The sequence below is a fragment of the Anser brachyrhynchus genome (assembly GCF_964034855.1).
Source record: "Anser brachyrhynchus genome assembly, chromosome: 2".
Lineage (NCBI taxonomy): Eukaryota > Metazoa > Chordata > Aves > Anseriformes > Anatidae > Anser > Anser brachyrhynchus.
The window spans coordinates 98823177-98842574 of NC_137695.1; the positions used below are offsets into that span (position 1 = coordinate 98823177).

The 19398-nt window shown below is 35.9% G+C and overlaps 2 protein-coding genes across 9 annotated transcripts in view; one reads left to right on the top strand and one right to left on the bottom strand.

Moving 5' to 3' along the window:
• The window catches only part of MBP (myelin basic protein), a 115532-nt gene extending 113216 nt beyond the window's left edge, over positions 1-2316 (top strand). For all 3 annotated transcript variants that reach the window (XM_080581091.1, XM_080581093.1, XM_080581092.1), the window contains exon 9: positions 501-2316. In XM_080581091.1, coding sequence (XP_080437217.1) covers positions 501-557 — 57 coding nt within the window. In that variant the 3' untranslated portion in view covers positions 558-2316. The remainder of the gene's footprint in view (positions 1-500) is intronic.
• ZNF236 (zinc finger protein 236) overlaps positions 1060-19398 on the bottom strand; it is a 74443-nt gene continuing 56104 nt past the window's right edge. For 5 of the 6 annotated variants that reach the window (XM_080581089.1, XM_080581086.1, XM_080581085.1 and 2 more), the window contains 9 exons: positions 19095-19326; positions 18386-18565; positions 17004-17156; positions 15975-16165; positions 13991-14122; positions 12292-12489; positions 10435-10564; positions 6435-6611; positions 1060-6000 (listed from right to left, as the gene is read on the bottom strand). In XM_080581089.1, coding sequence (XP_080437215.1) covers positions 5873-6000; positions 6435-6611; positions 10435-10564; positions 12292-12489; positions 13991-14122; positions 15975-16165; positions 17004-17156; positions 18386-18565; positions 19095-19326 — 1521 coding nt within the window. In that variant the 3' untranslated portion in view covers positions 1060-5872. The remainder of the gene's footprint in view (positions 6001-6434; positions 6612-10434; positions 10565-12291; positions 12490-13990; positions 14123-15974; positions 16166-17003; positions 17157-18385; positions 18566-19094; positions 19327-19398) is intronic. The other variant, XM_080581087.1, reaches the window with a different exon arrangement.

The window sequence follows — 19398 nt, forward strand, 5'->3', positions numbered from 1 at the left end:
CCTTCATTTCTTCTTAGTTTTTTTTTTTTTTTTTTCCTTTACATGCATCAGAGTCTTCCATGCAAGACTGATGTTGATAAAACTGCATGTATTAAGACCCTACCCAAATAAATTGATTACATTTCAACTTGTGTGCAAGGTCCGGATTTATTTTTTTTTGACATCTAAGATGTCCAAATAAATAAATTGCTCACATAAGCAAGGTCTGAATAAGAACACTCATTTACAAATGATTCATGAGAGACTGCCTAGTCCTGTATAAGAAGTTTAATGAGAACAAATTAATCCTAAGTGAAAATACATGAAAAGCAATCATCTCTTTCAAGTGAAAATTCAAGTAAGATTCAACAATATACTAGAGGTCACTGCAAAGTCATTATTATTATTATCTAATGTTAGATATTTATAACTTCATTGCATTACAGATAGACATTTTTAAGAGCACAGCCCTAAATATCCAGTACCTTTTAAGTAATTTAACTTTGCTCTTCCTTCCACAGGGAGGCTCTGGTTCCCGACCTGGATCACGGTCTGGTTCACCAGTTGCGAGGCGCTGAAGCTCTAAGATGCCACTCAAGGATCATGTACTCTGCTTCATAACGTAACAGCCTTAAAATTAATAACAACTGTGAGAATTACCTAGTTAGATGCAATCCATTACTTAATGGCAATTAGGTTCTGCATGCAGTAGATTACACAAACTTCTATTGGCAATCCCTGACCAACAGTTGAATGAAAGGAACACACAGAGTAGCTTTACTAGAAGTTTTCCTTATTTTTATGTAAAGTAACAAGATCTCTTGACTTTACTTATTCTTCTTCAGGATGCCCTAACTGTACGCTGAACTTCATTATTTCTCCCATGCTCTTAATTTGAGCTCGAGTCTTCTGGTTTCATTTTACTGAACATCAGAATTGCAAAAAAAGAGCTAACGTCTTGGATACTGAGCACTGCTGTTAAGGAATTTCTGAGACACTGCTGTAAAAAAAAAAAAAAAAATCCACCATGTGCAGAAGTTGTAAGGACTGTTTATCCAAATACGTTTTTTTAATTTGGGATTTTTTTTTTTTTTTTTTTTTTTGTTTTAATCTTCCTTCTCTCACTCACAGAATAATTTATTTTCATAACAGGATTAGGCAGTCATGGAAAGGTTTACCAAACATTGGGAGTTCAAGGTATGTGAAATGTGGGAGGGGGCAGATGTTGTAGAATCAATACGATGCAGAGCAACTGTAATAAGGAAATGCTTTCCATACCAAAAATTGCTCGTTGCATCCAAACCATTAGAATCAAGAGCAGATGAGGGAGAGAAAGAGGATTTCAAATTTGAGTTAGACTAATGTTAAGAAACAAGGGATATTCCCAGCAACGAAACATCTAAGATCGCACATGTGACCACTGGACGTCACTGTTGCTCCACACGAACTCTGCTGCAGCAGCATTAACTTTGCAGTAAAATAAGTAAGTAAACAAACATATACATAAATAAGTCTAATTTCTGAAAGAGAGCCCTTCAGTACTGGTATCTCAGATAGTCCTGCACATCTCACGATAGAATTTCAAACCTAGTTCTTGGTATTGCAGCAGTGTTGGATTCGGTTGGCTCAGCTTTTGCCTGAATAACATCTGGATGCCTGTTCAGGGCAGTGCACCAAAGCCAACTCATAGTAAAACTACTGTGAACGTTTAACTGTTGTACTGTAGTTGCCTTATAGAAATAAATTATAGCTGAGTTAGATTTAGATATTAATTGTTCACAAATAACTAAAATGAATGTGTGGCGATGGTATTTCCAGCCACATAGAGAAATACAAGGCTCTTCTGAATTGCACTGTTTTATTACTTAAACTTACCATTCCTTCAAGCTATCATATAAGTGTCTTAATTAATTCTTTTCTTTTTTTAGTTTTAGCCTATGTGTTGTAGACTACAGTTAATACTTCCCAGGCTGAAACTGCATCTATAGTAAGTGCCCAGTAAAAGTCACCTATAAACGTGTATGTTAATTCCATTTCACATCTAGATCTATTTTAGGTTTCTATTCAGCGTCTATTAATACAAAGCAGTGGAAGATGAGAGGATAGAAAATACATAGAGATTAAAGAAAAAAAAACACCAAAATTATTAAGCGTACACACGCGTTACATCTTCTGTTACCTGCATTGTTTGCTATGTGTATTTTTCTATTGTAGCTTCGTTCAGATGTATACTCCGCGACGTAATAGTTGATTTAATTTGAACACATATTGTTCTTATAGGAACAAAGCTTTTAAAAATATTCATTATTGAAATAAAGTAATCAACTTGTAATGAAACTTGGACCAATTTTTGTCTCATAACATCCATTGTGTACACAACAGTATTATTTTCCCTGAAGTTTATTAACAATTAAGATACTGGAAAATGATACTTTGGGCAGGACTCACTTGCCTGTTCACAGGCTCCTAGTGACATTGCTGGCGACTTAACATGGCCCACAAGGCTGACAAATATGACATGGGATTTATGGGAGACCAGTGTCTCTGCAGCAGCAGCTAAAGACCAGGGGAATACTGCAAGGCATAAAATGCCTATGTATAAACAATTAAATCCTGCCCTTTGCAGACAAGTATAGCACAAAGTGTCTTCCTGGAACAGAGCATGTAAAAACTCAATTTAATTTTTAAAGAATTCTTCAAAACTCATAAAGAATAATTAAGGTAAAAAATGAGAGAAATCTGAATACAGCACTGTACAGCTACTGATCATAGCTAAAGCCTCTTCCTTTCCTTCACCACTCTTCTCCCCAGTAACCTTTTTCAGAGGCTGGAAGTGTCTTTTTTGATTGTTTACTTCATACAGGAAGAAAAGGTACAGTAATTTAAAACAATATTTTACCAACACAAGTCTTGTGAGACTAAAACTTAAGAGTGAAATCTTTCTTTTTAATTACTCAATAGTAGCTTTGCTGACAAAACAGCAATTTATATGGTATGTGACTAATGAAAAAAAAAAGATTTTTCTGGTACAAATGGACAACCAACACTAGGAGTTTGTCATTTCTTGTGCTGAGGGAATGGACATAAAGACAAACCAAAAGCAATTCTTGAGCAGACCCATGCCAAAAGGCCTGAGGCAAGCAGAAACCTACTACTGCAACAAACCGGAAAGAACAGAGGCATTCCTAAGCCCTGTTTTGCCTTACCCCACTACTCAGTCTGACTCTTCAGCAAGGTCCCCGAATAAGGGTTCTTTCCAGTTCCTAAACAAGATGCATCTGCTTTGGATTTTCAAGAGCATTATTAACATATTTGTTCCAGTGCCTGTGTTTGTACTGAACATCAGATATATTGCTCTGAAAGTTTCCAATTTGATCTCACCAAGTCATGTGCTATGAAAACCTCTGTATCAGGATACTTGGGAGTGGATTCCTGAAGTTCACCAGCAAGGAGGTGGGGTGGTGGTATGGCAAGCACACAAAATACCATGGTACAAAAATGTTTTTAGGAAGTCTATTTACTGTAACTGTAAGGACTGCAAGTGCTAAAGGAGAAGCAAACTGAATTCAGGAAAAGTGTCAGGTGACTACATAACTCATGCTGTTGATTTGTCACTTCCAAGATTTGCAACTAACACTTGTTGCCTCTTGTCGAGAAAACACTTGAAGTAATCATTTTAAAAATGCATCCTTTTATTCATGAGATCTGTTTTTAGCACATGATCTCATCTCTTAGTGCCAACCACTGCCACTTCTGACTTGCTGCAAAGCAACCACAGGCAGAGCATGTTCAAGAATCCCACTGCCAGTATGAAGGATGAAATTACATCTGGACATGACCACATGCAAATTGTTTTCTGTCGAAGTGTATTCGGCCACCTCTGGACACCGTCATCACATATGCAACAAATCAACTCCAGCAAACCTTGCTGTGCACACACACTATTCTCTGAAAGAGTGGGAGAAATGTTTTATACATGGCATGTATCTCACAGCCCATTTGAACGTTTTCAGGACTGTGTAACTTCAAAATCTGTCTTCTTATTGGTAAATACGGCACCGTGTAAAGGGGTTGGTATGCCTTCAGACAACAACTGTAAAATTTCCTTCTTAAACAGCTGAAATACTAACACTGTCTGGAAGGAATGGCACTGCTGGAAGACCTTCAAATGCGCTCTTTAAATATGAGAGGGACACTTCTGTCAAACAGTTTTCAGTTTCCTAGAATCCCAAGTCAAATGCTTAAAAAATACACAAAGCAGAATTTGGAAAAAAGTAATATTATTTAACATGTTTTTGAATTAAATATTCCACATAACAAAAGTGTTATTTTCATGTCACCAACTATATTACTTATATACATATGCCAAAGAGTTAACAAAAGAATTGAGAGATGCCCTATCAAAAACAACAGTGATTTCTTGATTCAGCAATCCGAAATAACTAGTTTGTATCATAGACAAAGTATAGACAATATTTACAAAAAAAGGGCTTTCTGGATTTGAGAGCAATTATCTTTCAGAAAGTAAATTAAAATCCAGCTCTGTATTATAGTACAATGAATCCACCACTGATCTAGAAGTACTTGCAGCAAAATGAAAAGATGAACTTCCTGCAAATGGCATTAGTATTTACAAAATATACTGATCAGCCACACAGAGGCTCATATAACTTTAAATATATATATACAAGCACACATATATATAATCTATATATATGTAACATATAAATAAAACTCAAAAGAACAAGGTAAAAATAAGAAAAAAGCTTTGTCTTTGGAATGTCTAAAAGATGACTATGTTTTTACTCCAGTGTTTCTTTGCTATGAATATACTTAAGAAGTGGCACCTTTCAAAGCATTACTTAGTCAACTAGGTAGTTTTGCTGAAACAATGACTTCAACAACAACATATGAAAGTAACATGTTCCCAAATTCACAAAGAAAACAATGAGGAATTTACAGATTTGAAATAACCGTTCACAGCACTGGGGAATTTTGTATAATATAGATGACGTGATGTGCAACTCACTTTCTGACTGCCACTACCAGAGAACTGCATGTTTACTTCCCAAATTTAGTATACGGCTGTGCTTTCCACAGATACTGGGATATGTACCTGCTGATCCAGTACAGCAAACATAAAAGAGGATTTCTTTGTAACCTCTTCTAGTTTGAATTTTCTTTAAATAATTATTGCTGAGTTTAAAATCTCAGGCATTTGAATGTAAAATCTAACAACGAACTGAACTGCCCCTGTGGTTGGAATGGAAATGAATATGTGCCCTCTGAAGAGCTTAACTCAAGAAAAGCCATAAGTTTATGGCAATTTATTTTTTTTTCAAATTCTCAAAATGGTTAAAACAGAAATATAGCATTTTCACATGCCTTGTAAAAACAAAAATCTAATTCATACTGCATGCATCTACTTTGTAACATTGTTTCCAAACTCAATTACTTCTTTAAACAAGAGGAAAAAAAAAGGAAGCTAACAGCTTCATAGCTTCCTCATGAAGTTAATTTATTCTTCATCTCCTTTAAAAATGGGAATCGTTCTACTCTGGTATGAAGTTCCAGTTTATTTTTCAAATAGATATACTGGCTGTGAATTAGAAGATTAAACTGTATACAGTATTACCTGAGTTCATTGATTCACAGACAACTTGCACAGATTAAGTGATGTTTTCCCAATGTTTTTCAACAAGCTTAAAAAAAGACAATGATTCTTTTAGGTAATTTTTGTAAATAATTAAAAAAACTATAATATATTATTCTATTGTTAATATTTCCAATGCTTGAAGCTTCAACAGTAAAATCCATCTTTTTCTTCTCTGAAAACTTGTTTATAGAGAAATTCAAGTCCCAAAAACATTTTTAGCTTTCAGATTTAAAGTTGTCATCGAAAAACACTGCCTATACTTTGCCATTCATTTGAAGATTCTTGTACCACTTCTTCTAAATTCAGAGCACGACTAATATCTTCCCCTTCTTGTTCTTGATTGCTAGCTTGTTCTTGTACAGGACCTACCAAAGTACAAGGGAAAAAAGAAAAGTGAGTATGATTGGACATGTAGTGTAAGGAAAATGCAAACATCTTGGAATTATTCCTTGGGAATAAAGGTACTTGCTTTGAAAGGTACTATACAACTAACTCAGATTCTGAATACTTATTATACAGTATTTGAAAAAAAAATCAAAAACTAATATAATTGTTTGTTTTCCTGTTATAGCTTTTGAACTTCCTACTTTAACAATATACAGTTCCACATAAAAAGCAGGAACCAGAAGTGCTAACCCATCTGTTTCAACCTGCTTTCTGGGTTGTGTTCAAATATTAGCTCACCAGCACCGGTGTTACTGGTGCCTAAACCCTCAGTACCTTAGGGCAAGCGTTTTGTGCTTTCCTAGTAAACCACATGGCTTTCTGCACTCACCATTGCTATCGTTATGCTACATACCAGTGTAACCATGAGCCCGTTTCATATGGAGTTTCATATTGCTTTTCTGTGTAAATCCCATTGCACAGTAATCACATTTATAAGGCCTCTCTCCTGTGTGCTTTTTCATATGAACTTGAAGAGCGCTCTTCTGGTTAAAAGCCTTTTCACATAGTGTACACTGAAATGGCCGTTCCCCTAGAAGAGAAAAATGTATTTACTAAATTCTCATTTCAACATGTGCGATTCAGAATTCAATAAATATCATTAAGGTGACCTAGAAATTATGTAGACAAACAGTTTTTTTCCTTGAGTCTCTAGGAATCTAGGACATTTCTGGAGTACATTAATGATAACTTCTTGAGACAGATGACTGAGAAGCTAGCAAGGGGAGGTGTTCGGCTGGACTTCATAATCACAAACAAAGGAGAATTAGTTGGGAATGTGAAGGTCAGGAACACCCTTGGGTGCAGTGATTATCAGATAGTGGAATTCAGGATCCTGAGAGAAGGAAACAAGGCAAATGGCAGGATCACAATAGCAGGAACCAGGAGAGCAGATTTTGGTCTGTTCAGGGATCTACTTGGAATAATTCTGTGATTTCTGTGTTCTTGGGGGGAGAAAAGGGATCCTAATAGAAGTATATGAATGTAACAAGTATATTTCTATTAAGATGCCCCTACCCCAGGAGGACTTCAGATGCTTACGCTAACGTATGTTACAGTGATGCAAACAATACTCTTAAGATAGGCAGAGGGAAGACAGATTTGGGTGGTGGGCAAGCTGAAGAGAGAGGACTATTGTTCATACAACAAACTCAGCTACCAAATATAGAAATACATCCCTAGATCTTGAAAACAAAGCTTTTTATATATTTTAATTTTGAATTTTGAGGGAAAAGTGGGCAGCCTTGCAAAATATTTTTTTCTGCTAACCTGCCAAATAAAGGGACTCTCATATATGTCCGAAAGAAAGTTTTTTGGAAGACTGCTCTGATAAATCCATTCAATAATGTAATCACTACATGGTGTTTCCAACAACACTACTGAAAATAACTATGTGCAAAGCATCACTTCAAGGAAAACTCTCAAGAAATTCAGTTCCAGAGCATTACAAATCTTCAATGTAGTGGCAAAATTATGGCTAAAGCCCCACCCACTTTGATACTCAGATTTAACAGTTATCAATTACTTTAAAACCTAAGTTCCTTCCTCCACTGAAAGATCTGCTTTTTCAGCAAAAATGCTGACAGGTTTTCTGGGTATGTAGCATGCAGCCTGTGTATTTTTTGTGTGTCTTCAGACTATAGATCAGAAAGGGGACTGACATAGAAATGAAAACTGCAGCACAGAGGTGTTCTTTGTATTTTGGTTAACAATTTCACTAGTTTGAAGTAGAAAATCTGTTTCCTCAGATACTTTTGACTAGAGTAATCTTGAAGGTCTTTTCCAACCTAGATGAATCTATGATTTTACTCATAGAGACAATGTGATTTTCTTTAGGCCACACAGATTCAGTAGGTATTGCCCATTATAAATCATTAAAAGTGTTTAATCAAGATAGGTATCAGTTTCTCACAGACAAGAATCATCTCTAAGTCTAAACTGATTGGCTTTCCTAAACTTTGATAGGAAAGCCTGTGTATGTAAGAGCACCTATCTAAAGATTTATTTGCAGCACATTTTCACTCATTTTTCTTAAGGGATTTTTAAAAGAGTAGTCATTCTTTCAGAAGAGAATGTTATGTTACAGCTGCAAGTCAATCTACAACTTCAAACAACAATAATATAAAAATGAATTCCGCAAGGATTGTTGCAGCTTGTGGCCATTCCCAGCTTATGAACACTCAAGTCCAAGAAATCCCAAAATATCTGACAACTTACTGAGTATATTATAAGTGATTCCAAAACAGGAAGATTTTTCTTCCCTATGATTGTGCAGATTTATGAGAAACAGATGCATAAAGGGACTCTGGTCTCTCCACAGCCTTCCTGAAGGGCTCTGTGTCTATTACAATGGACAGCATGAGCCAAAGCAGGGAGGAAGGATACTGGCTTCTTCCCTGATTTCAAGCTATTTGGGGAACTCTTAGAACAAAACACTCCCTTTTCCTAAAATCTGAATTATTTAAGCCAGTTATACAGAAAGCAAATTATCGTGGAATTCTAAAGATGGTTAATCTCCTTTCATTGTAACTCCTGGCTCTCCCTTCCCACCCCCACTATAACCAGAATGTTCTTTTCTACCACTGTAACAACAAAGAAGCTCTGCTCCCCTTCTTCAGTTTTTCTCCCACAGAGAGTCACCACTCATCCACAGCTTAAATTCTCTTGGGGTAGGGGGTGGAGGAAAGAGAAGCATGCACAGGCAGCCTGTTAAATCAGAATGCACAGGATCACCAGAGACCTCTAAAACATAACAGCTGTAACAGATCAAATCAAAGCCTACTCTCACAACCAGATGAGAAACCACCTTCAACCAGGTGTAAAAAGCTTTTATAAAGCAGGCTTACAGACACCTATGTATTATGGGAATAAATACAACTAGCTACAACTGAGCAGTAATAAATGCTGCTAGCTGACAAACTGCTGCAAATGCCCACTACCTCTATCTATCCATGCCTCCTACTGCAGCATCTGTAAACCTGTTCTCAGGATTCCCAAATCTAAGGATTTCCTTTGTGAAACGCCTCAAACCATAAATTAATCTTAAGTTCATGAATCTTCTCTATCCACCCTCCTATCCTTCCCTGCTAGAGAGATCTCAACAGTAGGAGAACAAAATGTGAAAAAAGACAGATCCAGGATCTGCAGCCCCTCTGGCTCTCAGTTGCCTGGCAAATCCTAATAACCCAAAGCTCGTCAAACACTGATGTGTAAATGAGGTGGTGTTTGCAATTACTGTTCCTGTTTTTACCTTTGACAGTATACAACGCGTGTGCTGAATTAGTCAACTGAAATGAGGCAAATTCATTCTTCCAGAACAAATCAGACAATGCATAGAAGGCTGTACATTATATAGGCCTGATCTAATTCATCCACAAACATTTTGAATTCTTGAATAATTTTTCTCAAATCCTTTTTTTCGTGGTAAAGCAAGTATCAGACCACATTCATTTATGTGCAGACCTCATGATATACTGGCAAAAGATTTAAAAATGTTTTGAAGATGAAACCGAACGAGCAGTCGAGGAACATCCCCTCTCAACATTTGGTACATATGGTAGAATGCATGCAGGTATGTGGAGGGAAATTTTAAACAGGGTGAGAATTACAGAGATCACATGCTGACCAGAGACTGGAATAAATAGCTCAATAAGGGGCTGGGTGTATAGAGACAGGGAAGAGGGAAGAAGGAAGAGAGAGAAAGGGATAGGGGCAGGCAGAGAAGGTGGTTGAGAACAGCTCAGAGTCACTTGAATGGGAAGACAGGTAGTTTGTGGTTGGTGCAACGGAGGAGAATGAAGGCATATAAACAAGAATCCAACGCAGTACAATGACATCCAGAAAAGAGTTCTGCAAAAAAGCCAAACCATTTCATATGGATTTGATTAAGACTGTACTTACCAAAGTCAAAGAAAAGAAAGTTCTAATATTTTGAGATGCATGTAATGAGAGCATGCACAAGACAGCTGGATATATAGGCAAGCCTATACAGCAGAGATGTAATACTAAAAAGTGCAAGACTGAACCTGAGAGTGTAAAGTGAAGATCCAGTCAGAAGGTGAAACTCAGATTATCCTTCACAAGACAGGCAAGTGATACCAACCAAGGAAAAATGACAAGGCTAGCACGATAGCTTGAAGAGATTAGGAATTTTGCTTTAAATCCATGAAGAGCGGCCAAAAGCTAACTGCCAGACAATGATACTGGGGAAAGAGAAAACTCTGGCTGACTCACTGAACAAAAGACTAATCATTTTTTGGGTGTTGTCTTAAGCTATAGCTTACAGTTAGTCCCCTCCAGCTTAGAAGCAACATAGATAACTTCCCCATTTTTATTTATAACATTTCCCATGTTACCTGTGTGAATTCGACTATGTCTCTCCAGCTGACTTGGCTTAGCGAAAGCTTTTTCACAAGTATCACACTTAAACACCCTAGGCTTCTGGGAACTCAGTGAAGGTCCAGCCTGATGGGTTTGCATGTGTTCCTAAGCCAGTAGAGAAAAAGATAATGTTTTAGAACCATTTAAAAAAACCTTCAGTATCTAACACAGAAATATATTCACATTTTGAAGACAAAAGCAGAGGATCTTAGTCATCAGCAGACAAGCAGGAGGACAACGGAAGCCTGCAGGTTTTTTTTCCCTTTAGAAGAGACACTGCATTTGCATATCATCTCTTTGTAAGACTGAGGCATCAGTAGCTTTACATTCCTGAAAACCTCTGTCAAGAACTGTATGGACTATTTTATTTTTTTTTTGAATACATTAGTAACCTCACTAGTTATGCGAAGCAAAATGACAAAGTTATTCATTCAAAGTGCTCTTTGAATACTTTGTTCACTTACAAACATGGATTTAGGGCAATTATACATAGTAAGTTAGTATTGGATTTTTCCCCCTCTCATCCATCTCCCCCTCATTTGCCTGATGCATAGACATTTACACTCAGCACCTGAATAAGTATTATTCTGAAAGAGCGAAGGCCTCAGAAGAAGACAATCACAACACACAGAGCTGCACTATCAACATGCACATTGAACCACTTAACAACAGACTGTTGAATTAATTAAAAAACACTAAGGTCTTTGCAGGTAAGTGAGCAGAATGAAAGTATGGCACATTCTATTAAGAAGCATTAATATCAGTCCTAACTTCAGTGGTCTTAACACACTAATGCTGAACCTAGAAAAGGTTTACTTCTAAGGAAACAAGAGATTGGTATCTTTTTTTGTTTTGTTTTTGTGTGGTTTTTTTTCATCATCACTTAATTAAACAATTATCCATATTGTATTCCAAAAACTTTTTGCTGGAAAATTTCTCCTAAAACATAAGTAACTGAGTTTGACAGCATTCTGAGAGTTTCCCCACAGACCAATAATCTTGTTGTAACACATGCTCACTCCGAGGGGGTGAAGTTCACAACCAGAGTATATTTCCTTAAAATATGATATAAAAATGGCAGGAAGTCTCCCGAAAAGCTCTCTGAAGAGCTACTAAATATTAAGACATGGCTTCTGGATCTGGAAATTTCCTATTATAACTTCTGGGAAGCTGTAAAAATTCTGGACAAGTTATATGTTTGTTTTGTTCTTAATACACTTCTTCAAACCACTGCCTTTTAGTATCTCTCAGAGATGGGATACTGGCCTGGAAAGACCACTTGTCTACTACAGCCCGATACTCTTAACAGGAACATTCTATAATCATAATTAAAAATACAACTAAAATTTCTGAAAAGATTCAGGAGTATCAGGTTGTTCATAATCTAAAGAAAACAAAGAAAATATCACTAAACTGCAACAATATAAGGATATTTTAAAACCAATGCTTCCTTGCATTGTGCTCAAAAGAGAGAGCACCTAAACATCAAAGGGTAGTGTGCAAAGTAAAGTGTTTCCTATGACTACAAAAGCCTATCTGGAAATCAGGACAAGCAATGCTGACATACATAAGCAAATAAAATAAATGAAATCTTTTTCTGCCATTGCTATTTACATGACAGTCACATTTTTCTAAGGACAATATATGCATACTCTGTGGTCCAAGAAAGAGTTATCTATCTGTGCAAGCAGTACCATTTAGACTCTCCCTCTCAGATTCATATCTCACAGACTATGAACGGAAAGGAAAGGGGTAACAGGTATCTTTCATTAGCATGAAGTCCAAACCGAAAGAACGAGTTAACAGACCAATCCACTGTTATTACCAAATACCTTGAGATGCGTTGCCCGCTTAAAGGCTTTATTGCAGACATGGCAAACGTGTATTCTTTCCTTGCCATGAACCTCTTTACTATGGTGCATCAACATGGTGGCTGAAGAGAACGTTTGACTACACTCAAAACACTGGTGCACACGACTTTCTTTCTCTGCTTGACTGCTTTTAGTCACATTAGGAGAAACCTCTGTCACCTATAACAGTTTGTAAAACAGTCAAATAATTACATAGGCACACCCACAACAGCTGTTTATTTTTCAATGTGATCAATTGTTGGAGTACTTGCAAGTAGCTATCAACGCAAAGGAAAAACATAAGTTGCATATAAATATAAACTTGTATTTCATTGCTCTTAAGAATGACCAAATACAGTTATTTTAAGAAAAAAAATTAGAGTAACTATGCTCAAATTCATTTAAGTCCTAAAAATCCAATGTGTTTGAGTATATGAATATTTTCCTATACTTGTATATTCCTGAGCATCTCAGATGATGCTTTTCTCACCAAACGAAGTTCAAAGACAAAAGCATCTCAAACAACAACAACAAAAAACAACAAAGAGTGTCCTATTTTTACAGAGGATAATTATGTTTTCTCTTCAGTTAGTTTATTCTTGAAGAACTCTTTCCTTTAAGGAATTAGCTCTAAGCTACCAACACAAGATTTCATAAGTACTGAAATTGTAATGAAAAGTTGAGAGGTGTGGGTGGGATTTTGCTGTGTTATTTTTTGTTTTTAATCAATGATGGCATTTGCAAAAATTTCACTTTCTTCAAATAAGGTAACACAAAACTCGCTGAACTTCGTGGATAGAAAAGAATCTTAAATGCAAAAGCTTATAAAAAGAAATAAATGAAAATATACAAAAGATAAAGGAAGTACTCTAAATGACTTATTCAGGATGAACTGAACTTGAGAAAGATACAGAACACAGTAGAATATTTTCCATAATAGAAAGCAGGAATAGCAACAAAATTAGGAATGATATAATACATACTGAACAGAATGATACACACACACATTTAATTATACATGTATGCACATTTCCAACTAGTTGGAACCTCCAAGGAAAAGGCCAAAATGTTGAAAGGTCAGTCAACAGTCACCAGAAAGACAGAAATGTAGTTTACATTACTGTTATATTTTGACTATTACAGCATTGCTGCACAATACTGCTACTCAGTCACTATCCCACTTTGCAGGTGACTGGGATTGCAGAAGACAAATCTTAACAGGAAAAACAAAGTCAATGAGACACTTGATGTATTGTATGTAAGACATTTACACGTCTTCTTTCACCACGTCCTCTGACCCCCTTGTAGCAGGCTAACTCATTTTTCTTTTTCTGCTGATACAACTGCAAAAGCACCTCAGAGGAGCTCAGAGGTGCTGGGGCAGAGGCTGGGCCACCCCCACCAGCACGGCTGCGGTGACCCCACTACACTTCTGGGCATGTGCCTTGGAGGGCTGCTGGCTCCAGCAGAGCCTGAAGCCTTTGTTGGCTTTTTTCAATATGAAAAAGTGTTCTTCACACAAAATTTAAGCACAATCCGGACGACTAGGCAGTTAAAATAAACTTCTTCCCAATGGGAATGACATCAGTCTTCCTGCTTCAGTATACAGAAGAATCATTATAATACTTTTTATTAATAACATCTTTTACCCACAAGAGACAAAGAAATACATTGCATCTACCTGATATGTTATTTCTTCAGAGTTGGCAGCTGCTGAATGGGGTGTATGGCTCACCAATATGACTTGCTGTGAGCCTGACCCACTTTGGCTAGCGAGACTGGAATCCGTGAGTATAGCAGGGAACTGCTGACCCTGTGAAAGAGAGAAGGGAAAAAAAGTAGGAGTAATTATATTTAAACAGTTAATTGTAGTCAAGCATGTTATTTTTATACCTCAAAACTTTTTTTTTCCCCTAGAAAAAGACACTTTCCAGTATCCTATTTGAACAAATGTTACTGTTTTCTCTCCTCTTCCCCTCTCATCTTAAACCTACCAACTTAAGGGTAACAATGATTGGAAGCCTGTAAAAGCAGAGATGCAGTTCAATTTTTCCAAGTCTTGCATCAAGTGCTGCATGTTTCATCCTTCCCTTATCTGTGTCTTTTCAGATCATACCTTCTTTAACCCTGTTTTCTGCTTTTCTGCATGGTCTTCCCACAATATTTCCCCTTTAAAAATCTGTTAAATAAATCTACTTCCAAAATACATGAAATCAAAAAAGTTACCAATTCAGATTCACAATTACTAACATCACACCACTACTTCTATTTCTTACTATTAAAGACTTTTCCATCTCCCCAGGAAATGCACTAACTTCATGTACTACCTGTCCATTTATCATGATTTGCGCTACATACACTGTTTGCATAGTAGCCAATATGATTTTCCATTATTGGACTTAAGGTCTAATTAATTTAACAGCAGCTTATTAATAATTATCAACACTTAACTTTACATTGTTTAAATGATTACAAAGTCTGAAATGAAGCTACATGTTGCTTTGTTACTCTAACGTCAAAAATGACAAATGCATCACTAGAAACATTTAAGAAGCCTTCACCCAATCTTTCCCCGTCTTTAGCTTTCAATGACACCACAAAAATCTTACATTATAATAAAAACAAAATTAATGCTAAAGCTACCTGGGAGATGATAGCCATATTGCACAGTTCTTGCATCATTTCTTATCACTCTACCTCTATTAAAGAGGGCTTAATTTAATCACTTTCCTATTACTTGCTGTGAAAAAAACACAATTACTCTTCAACTCGTATATCCACAAGGAAGAAGAAAAAAATTTACCAGATTAAACAATAAAAAGTTTGGGAATACTAAACTATATTGTTTACTGAACAGTATGTTGTATAATTAAACTAAAGTGATGATACTTTCTCAGGTTAGCATTCTTAAGGTAAAAGAATGATCTGATTTAGGCCTCTAGGAGTTAGGACCTCAAGGAAAGGCTACATCAAGGTCTTTATAATTTGTCCTATTATCACAGGTCAACTATTCTGTCTCAGATTAAATTATTTTTAACCCTCTTCCACACAGGACTATGCAATCAAAATTGGAAGGTATTTTTTGAAGACTGAGTAGAGAAAAAACAGCCTTTGCTACTTTCCCAGCAGAACAATTCATAAATTATTACAACAGCATATGACTTATTTTACGTCAATAAAGAATAAAGGGACAGCCTAAATTTAACCAGAAGGAAAAAAAATGACATTTTAAAGCAAGCTTATTGTTTTTTCATTATTTATTCTGTGCGTACTGAACACTTAGCAGAATTGCTACTAACATTTCTCTAACATTTTTACTGTAACACTCATTCCAACCCTCGAGAAAGTGCTATCTACCAATTCTGTGATTAGGTAAGAACTAATTCAAGAGTACCCACAGGAAATATTCATTACCAATCTCCCTTTTCATTTAAAGGGGAAAAACACAAAAGCTACAATTAGAAGAAATTAAGTTTACGGTTTGTTTTAAGTGGCTTGGTCAGGTTTTGCTCTCTAAAGAATTACTTACAGTAGCCATACATACAATCAGTTTATCACAAAAAAAATGATCTCATACAAAATTATTTTTTAAGCAAAATCTCAAATTCCTGCGCTCGAAACAGTAGTGTTAGTTTATCTGTCACTTCAGAAAAAACATTTCTTACCTGTGAAGTGATATTAAGTGTAACCGCATCAAGACCACCCGACAACATTCCCTGAGTGTCAGCAAGAGTCAAAGTGACACTACCATCTCCTCCAACTCCCGATGAAGACATAACCAAATTCTGAGTAGAAACTGTAGACTGAGACATGGGTGTTGTTGAAGGAAGGTTTGTTCCACCTGTTGTACTAAGCTCTGGAATATATGTAGAATAGTTAAAAAGCCCGTTACATAAGCTCTAGCTGCAAATTTATTATTTTAATTGAACTTAATCATTTCTACTTCTCTTTTGCTATGCTTCTGTGTCTCAAAAGCAAAAAAAAAATCAGTTAAACTAATGACATGTCAAAAACCATCAGTCAAATGATAAAATTAGAAAAAATAGTTCTAACTATAGCTTGATGTATATCACACTGCAAAGCCATAACTTTGTAAGAAGGCATATTCATTGCCAAAAGAACACCTGAAGAAATTTCAGGTTACACATTTCTGTAGTCTGTCTGCTTTCAGAATTCTCAAAGACTACTTTGACTCAAGGTAGTAAAACCAAAACTTCAAACTCCACAACACAACAATCCCAGCCCATTTTCACAACATGGCTGATAAACTGTAACTGCTAAATAGGCTAGTTTATTTAGCTATATCAAACTGTTATACAATACCTGTATAAAAATAGATTCTCCAACATGACTAGAGGCCTCACAGCTCTCAGTTTATAAGTCTCAAAGAAATGAAAAGATGAGACAGAAGGTACAACCCAACTGCCTGTATTTCATTACATAAGAGCATGCCTTAACCTCAAAATTTTACAGAATATTCTGGGGTAGGCCTCATCTGTATTTCTTTCTTACTCTGTGGAGTGGATAATTTAAATTGGCACAACAATGTAAGGCTAGTGAGAAAACACACCCAAGCCTTGTAGTTCCTCAATTGTAATGTGCAAGATCATACTATTCCAGGTTCAGTCATCTGGCCTACCATTTAGTTTTTTAACACGACATTGTTTTTTCTTAGCAGATCATTTTATGCATACCTGGAGCATTTAGTGAAGTGCCCTGAGAAAGAAGCTGGTCATTGCTTATAGTTAATGTCGCCCCTGTACTCTGGCTGTTGATGGTTGGTGTTGTCAGCCTTAAGCTACTATTCATATCACTGCTTCCAGAATTATGCTGAATAAGATCTTGGCCTAAACAGAAATTAATCTTGTTATAACTGGAAGTATCTCAACATTATTCTACTACTGTACTTTCGACAATAAAAAATTGATCATATCATAAGAGATATAAGAGAAGTAGAAAATAAAACCAAAGCACAAAATTCATTATGCAGTGGTTCAACATTTTTAATGCAGATGTGGTTATGTACGCACATAACCATACATCTAGATACTAACACAGAGAGATACTTCTGCTTATTAATATTTAGACAAATTGATCTTTCTTATATTCAAGTCACCAACTTCATGAACCTATACAACCTAGCAAACTAAGGGCTAATATTTAAAATATTTTTTATATCTATTATATGGTTAATGAATTGCATTTAACATGTTCTCTTTTGGAAAAACATCAGTGTTAATTTTGCAGAACCGTCAACAGGCACCCAACATGCAGAAACTGAAGGCAGATTCTGTCAGCTGTTGCACAGCTAAAGTCCCTTCTCCTTAGATGTGTGAACATCCATTGACAAGCAAAAAACACAGAGGTGCAGAACCACGACACTTTAACATGGACATTATTGCCACAACACTTGAAAATATTAAACACTTTACAGAAAAGAAAAAAAGAGAGAATAAAAGAAAAGAGAGAAGCACTAAATATTACACTGAATTCTACTAAAGAAATGCAATGATACAAAAAGTGTCTTGGGGGGAAGTGGACAGCTATTTATGCTGTATAATAGGATCGGTCTCTTAGAGGCACTAAAGAAAGTTGGTGCAAACGTATTCAAAGAGAGCCAGCGTATTAACTACATATTATAAAGACTGAATAGTACAACTCAAAGAACGATCAGAGCACGTATTAGCAGATGGTTGTACTTTAAGTAAATGTAGATCATATAAACTCAACCCCAACATCTGCCCCGAGCTGCTTGTTCCCATCCCAGTATTACCCAGGAGTTATACTACACCACATAAGGCATGGAAAGGAAATACGAACTGCTTATCCAGGCTTTCTCCCTGAGAAATATCTGTTGAATTGAGACTATGAATAAAATAGGGAACCAATTTAACAGGTCCTCAAAGCAAACGTATGCTGTTTTCATAGGCAAATTTGGGGAGTATCTTTAAAAGCTGATGTATATAAAAGTACGCCACAGGAATGCTGTGAAAAGTGGAAAATATCCTCAAATACTGTATAGCTAGCCTATGAAATGGAGACCTGGTACCATTAAGAAATTATTAAAAATACCAACCAGATATTGTAAGAGTGATTTCTTGAGGACTTCCTGAAGAGTTTGTAGTAGTAGACCCTGTAGCATGAGCCAAAACTTGGCTCAAACTGGAATTGTTTATGGTCAACGTTATCTCATGTTGTCCATTTGAAGATGATACCATACCCTGTGAAGTCATGACTTGAGAGATGTCCTGTGTACCTAAATAGATAGAACAAACAAAAACAAATCTATGAAGATCCTATCTTTACAATACATACAATTTTTAAAACAATTACTACATTTTCTAAATATATTTATATATAAAACTATATACATCTATACATATATAGATGTATATATAGATTTATATTTATATATGTGTATATCTTTTATATATATATATGTTATCTATATGATTCTAAATTCTTACTATAAAAAGATGTAGCCAACATAAGATTTTAGAACTCGCACTCTAAAGGAGAAATTGTTTCCACTATTAAATCCACTCCTCTAAAGGTTAAGATTTTCAAAGTTTTTATACATTTCTAAAGACTATAAATGTTTTTCTATTTTTATTATATAGCTTACATTATGAAAAAAGTATTAACAATGATAAAATTGTAGAATTTGCCGAATATGCTGCTACAAGAAGTATACGCCTATCTTTTTAAACAAGGTATTAAAAAAATTCTCAGTGCCATGATTGAAACTAAGAAATTCAAAGCATAAGACTTATGACACTGCTTACCACTAGCATTGGTTGTCAGCACAGACTCTTGCTCAGATAGGGATCCTATTGTCATGTTAGCTGAAGATGTTACTGTAGGCTGTAAAGACAGGCCTGATATAGGCTGAATAACCACATTAGCAGGCACTGTGTTTTCTGTTGTCTGGAGGGTGGGATTCTGTGAAGCCATATTGGGATCTCCAGTTAGCTGCTGAGCGAGTAAATTACTCTGCTGTAGAATACTTGGATCAATCTGAAAAGCAAGTTCTCAATCTGAAGTTAACAAATATGGGTTACGTGAATATACATAGCAAACCTAGAATTC